At 50.6% G+C, this 5,024-nt stretch overlaps 1 protein-coding gene across 1 annotated transcript; it reads right to left on the reverse strand.

Moving 5' to 3' along the window:
* Positions 1–1,901: 1,901 nt before the first annotated feature.
* On the reverse strand, positions 1,902–5,024 carry rdh14b (retinol dehydrogenase 14b). Its single transcript, XM_060916204.1, has 2 exons — positions 4,399–5,024; positions 1,902–3,127 (listed from the first exon to the last, which is right to left on the reverse strand). Exons 1-2 carry the CDS (start codon positions 4,741–4,743, stop codon positions 2,510–2,512), a joined length of 963 nt encoding a protein of 320 aa, XP_060772187.1. The 5' UTR covers positions 4,744–5,024; the 3' UTR covers positions 1,902–2,509.

Genomic DNA, 5,024 nt, shown 5'->3' on the forward strand with positions numbered 1-5,024 from the left:
GTGTGGATCCACGTTACAGATCATCTCACAGATGAGGCAGGGTCAGGGATGTAGGAGGAGTCTGATCAGGTCTGGCTCCACCCACTGCACGTCTGCAGTTTGTACAATCTTGGTTTTTTGAAAAAAATTGCTTTGTTTTGGATTTTGGAAATTGTGATTTGATACACAGTGTGTGGTGTGGTGTGATGTGAGATGATGAAAAGCTTTACAGCACAGAGGAGTTCAGAGACGACACGCTAACTGTAAAAGGACGCGCGAATCCTGAGAGAGAAAGTGAGATGGTGTTTTATCCCTCGCTGTATTTATTGTTCAGTATATCAGTGATGAATGAACCTCTGATGACAGAGAGAAGAACCGTGACTTTATAAACCCCTCCCACTGCTGAGTCACAATAAAAGCCTCAAATTCAGAGCGTACAGATATCTGACTTTACTGACAAATCATCGGCTGTGTCCCAAACGCTAACGATGGACAGGAAGAGCTGGGCGCTAATGTAGCCTGCTAGCGAATGGGCTAGTTAGCAGTTAGCATATGAGATTAGCGCTAAATCCTGATCGAGACACACAAACCCCTGATAGCACTCTGTAAAACACACTGAGAATACACGCTGTATAAACACCGCACCAGGAGCAGTGGGTGTGTTCCAGCACTGACAGCAGAGCTTTAACAGGTTCAAAGCCACGCCTCCTGCTCCTCTGATTGGTTGGTGTACAGGTTTATTTTGGTGTTCTGAGTTTCTGATTGGATCGCTCTGTGTTTCAGCTCCTCTACCTCACGGACGCTCCGCTGTTTCTGTTCCTGTAATCAGACACGCGGCCCTGCATGAGCTCCTCCTGTTTACCCCAATAAAGCACAACTATACCCCAGCACTGTCTCACTGTCTGCCTGTCTCACTGTCTGCCTGTCTCTCGCTCTCTAATAAAGCACAACTATACCCCAGCACTGTCTCACTGTCTGCCTGTCTCACTGTCTGCCTGTCTCTCGCTCTCTAATAAAGCACAACTATACCCCAGCACTGTCTCACTGTCTGCCTGTCTCACTGTCTGCCTGTCTCTCTCTCTCTAATAAAGCACAACTATACCCCAGCGCTCTCACTGCCTGTCTCACTGTCTGCCTGTCTCTCGCTCTCTGATAAAGCACAACTATACCCCAGCACTGTCTCACTGTCTGCCTGTCTCACTGTCTGCCTGTCTCTCTCTCTCTCTCTAATAAAGCAGAACTATACCCCAGCACTGTCTCACTGTCTGCCTGTCTCACTATCTGCCTGTCTCTCTCTCTCTAATAAAGCACAACTATATCCCAGTGCTGTCTCACTGTCTGCCTGTCTCTCTCTCTCTCTAATAAAGCACAACTATACCCCAGCACTGTCTGTCTGCCTGCCTCGCTGTCTGCCTGTCTCTCTCTCTCTAATAAAGCACACCTATACCCCAGCACTGTCTCACTGTCTGCCTGTCTCTCTCTGATAAAGCACAACTATACCCCAGCGCTGTCTCACTGTCTGCCTGTCTCACTGTCTGCCTCTCTCTAATAAAGCACAACTATACCCCAGCGCTGTCTCACTGTCTGCCTCTCTCTAATAAAGCACAACTATACCCCAGCGCTGTCTCACTGTCTGCCTGCCTCGCTGTCTGCCTCTCTCTAATAAAGCACAACTATACCCCAGCACTGTCTCACTGTCTGCCTGTCTCTCTCTCTCTGACAAAGCACAACTATACACCAGCGCTGTCTCACTGTCTGCCTCTCTCTAATAAAGCACAACTATACCCCGGCGCTGTCTCACTATCTACCTGTCTCTCTCTAATAAAGCCCAATGGCACTGACTCTGTCTCTCTGTCTGCATCACCCCCTCCCCCTCATTGCAGTGGATTTGAGTATTATGGGATGTCATTCCAGTCTCTCAGTCAGGTCCATCATCACAATTTTTATTCATATTTTGTTGTCTCTCACAAACCTGTACACACACACACACACACACACACAGCCACCAGGGGGCGCTGATCACTGCGTGCCGTTGGTGCAGAGACACAGGGTGCAGTCCGTTCTGAAGGGACAGAGCTGATGTGAAGCACATGGGCAGCCGTCTGTAGAGATGTGACTCCTGAAGAGGAGGCTGACGGACACATCTCTCTGGACAGATGTTCTGATGTTCTGAGAGGGAAACTGAACACAAGAACCAGCAGGTTTATCTGCAGGTCAGGTTCAAGTGCAGCGCTGTGGCGTGCGTTCAGCGCCTCCTCAGGACATATCCTGTCACTCGTAGGTGTGTAAATTAGACTTTATAACAATCAGACTGAGAGAGCCGTAACAGGAGGGTGGGGAGGGGGAGGGGTCACACAGCCCGGATCACTGTTCTGAAGATCACATCAGGCGTGGGTTTTTTCATGCACACGTGGTAAAGCCGTCCCATCCGGACCACACAGAACATCTTCAACATATTTACTAATAATTTACAGTTGTTTTGTTGGAAGCAGGAGAACATAATGGATGTATTTAACCAGCGAGATCCAGCTCAGCTCTTCATCCCGACCATGGTCTCACTCAGGTCCCATAGCCGCTTTGCCACGCCATCATCCGTCGCTTTAGGCAGGAGCATTTCCTCTTTGCAGTTCGAGAAGAACTTCCCCGTCACGTGAGCCACATCAGGAGAGCAGGCGAGGTACAACGGTGTCTCAGCGCCCTCTTCTGGACTCTTAAAGAACAGCCATGACACCAGAAAGAGGAGGGGCTTCAGCAGAAAGGGGACACGGACATGGCGGCCCAGGTTGGTCCTGACGATCCCAGGGGAGAGCGAGTTGACCGTCACGCCTCGCCCCTCCAGTCTCCTCGCTAATTCATGTGTGAACAGCAGGTTTGCTAGTTTACTCTGGCTGTAGCAGAAGGCCGGGTCGTAGCTCTGCTCGCTGTTCAAGTCGTCAAATCGGATGCTGCCGTACTTGTAAAGTTTGGAGGAGATGACGATGATGCGACTCGGGGCGGAATGTACCATCAGCTCTGTCAGCAGGTGGGTTAACAGGAAGTGGGCCAGATGGTTGACGCCAAACTGCATCTCAAAGCCATCCTCCGTTTTAGAGTACGGGCAGCGGAACACACCGGCGTTGTTAATCAACACATCGAGCTTCGGCTCCTCCTACACACACACACACACACACACACACACAGTAGAAATGGGTGTGGTTATTCAAATGTCCAGGCTGCCAAACTCACCTCAGTGTCTCACAGAAAGCGTCAGACACAAGCTGATCAGATCAAACAAAACTGGACCGTCTAATGGATAAATTTAGCTACTTATCTAACATAGCCAGCTGCTTGTCCCACACATCCCATTTAACGTTGTAATACACCACCAAAATATCAACATCATGGACACTTCAACACATTACTGCAGCGATACAGAGGGAGATCGCTGGCCACTTTATTAGGAACATCCCTACATCCACCTGCTGATCTCTCAGCAGCACAGACTTTCACTGTGGTCTGGGTGTTGGTTTGATCCAGATGGACTGGTTTGAGTATTTCAGAAGCTGCTGATCTCCTGGGGTTTTCACACACAACAGTCTCTAGAGTTTACACAGAATGGTGCAGAAAACAAAAAACACTGAGTGAGTGAGCGACAGTTCTGTGGGTGGAAACAAATGCCGTGTTGATAAGAGAGGGTCAGAGGGAAATGGACAGATTGGGTCGAGCTTTTTTTGCCAGGAAGGATATAGTAACTCATATAATCACTCTTTACAACCGTGGTGAGCAGAAAAGCATCTCAGCATGCAACAGAAAACAGGGTTCCACTCCTGCAGCCAAGAACAGAGATCTCAGAACCAACAACAAGTTCCTGTTAAAGTGGCCGGGGAGTGTAGGTTACAGACACACACACTTCTTTCTGTCCAACTTTCTGATGTGCACACACTTGAGTCAACACATTCTAGCAGCAGGAAGAAAGGCATGCTGGGTACTTGGAAGTCCTGGTCCAACACACACTCTCTCTCTCTCTCTCTCTCTTACACACACACACACACTCTCTCTCTCTCTCTCTCTCTCTTACACACACACACACACTCTCTCTCTCTCTCTCTCTCTTACACACACACACACACTCTCTCTCTCTCTCTCTCTTACACACACACACACACACTCTCTCTCTCTCACACACACACACACACACACTCTCTCTCTCTCACACACACACACACTCTCTCTCTCTCTCTCACACACACACACACACACACTCTCTCTCTCTCACACACACACACTCTCTCTCTCTCACACACACACACACACACACTCTCTCTCTCTCACACACACACACACTCTCTCTCTCTCTCTCACACACACACACACACACACTCTCTCTCTCTCACACACACACACACTCTCTCTCTCTCTCTCTCTCTCTCACACACACACCTGGATGATTTCCCGGCAGAAAGCGCGCACGGATCTCAGTGACGTCAGGTCCACGTGCTTGATAATCAGCTCTCCGTCGCAGGTTCCGGCGCATGCGCAGATTTCTGCGGCCGCTTGTTCGGCTCGCGTGCGGTCCCGACACGCCATGATGACGCGCGCGTGCAGCCGGAACAGCGCGGCCGCTGTGGCCTTTCCGATGCCGCCGCTCGCGCCCGTCACCAGGACGGTTTTCCCGCGCAGTGTCGCGGCGGGGGCGCGCGCGCGGTGTGAGGAGGCCATTCTCCGGAGGAGGAGGAGCGTGACTCCGCCCCCGAGCACCAGCGCGAGCACCGCCGCGACCGCCATCACAGCTCGCTACACTCAGCACAGCACAGCACTACACTACACTACCCACAAACCACTGCGCCGAACACTTCCGCTGGCGTCATAGTGGAGCCGGAAGTGAAGCTCCGTCTGACACGTCTTTATACATAATTTTAAACCAGGGCTTTTCATTTCCCCTTTTCTACCAAAGCAGTTCCAGGGCTGGTTCGGGGCCAGTGCTTAGTTTGGAACCGGGTTTTCTGTTTCCACTGACAAAGAACTGGCTCTGAACCAGAAAAACCGGTTCCAGGCTAGCACCAACT

This window comes from Neoarius graeffei, chromosome 3 (genome assembly GCF_027579695.1).
Source record: "Neoarius graeffei isolate fNeoGra1 chromosome 3, fNeoGra1.pri, whole genome shotgun sequence".
Classification (NCBI taxonomy): domain Eukaryota; kingdom Metazoa; phylum Chordata; class Actinopteri; order Siluriformes; family Ariidae; genus Neoarius; species Neoarius graeffei.

Bases quoted from the DNA above. Each gene is read 5' to 3' on its own strand.
- rdh14b (XM_060916204.1), bottom strand. From the start codon at position 4,743: ATGGCGGTCGCGGCGGTGCTCGCGCTGGTGCTCGGGGGCGGAGTCACG. The intron at 3,128-4,398 runs GTGTGTGTGTGA...GTGTGTGTGTAG, and splicing joins TCTGCCGGGAAATCATCCAG to GAGGAGCCGAAGCTCGATGT.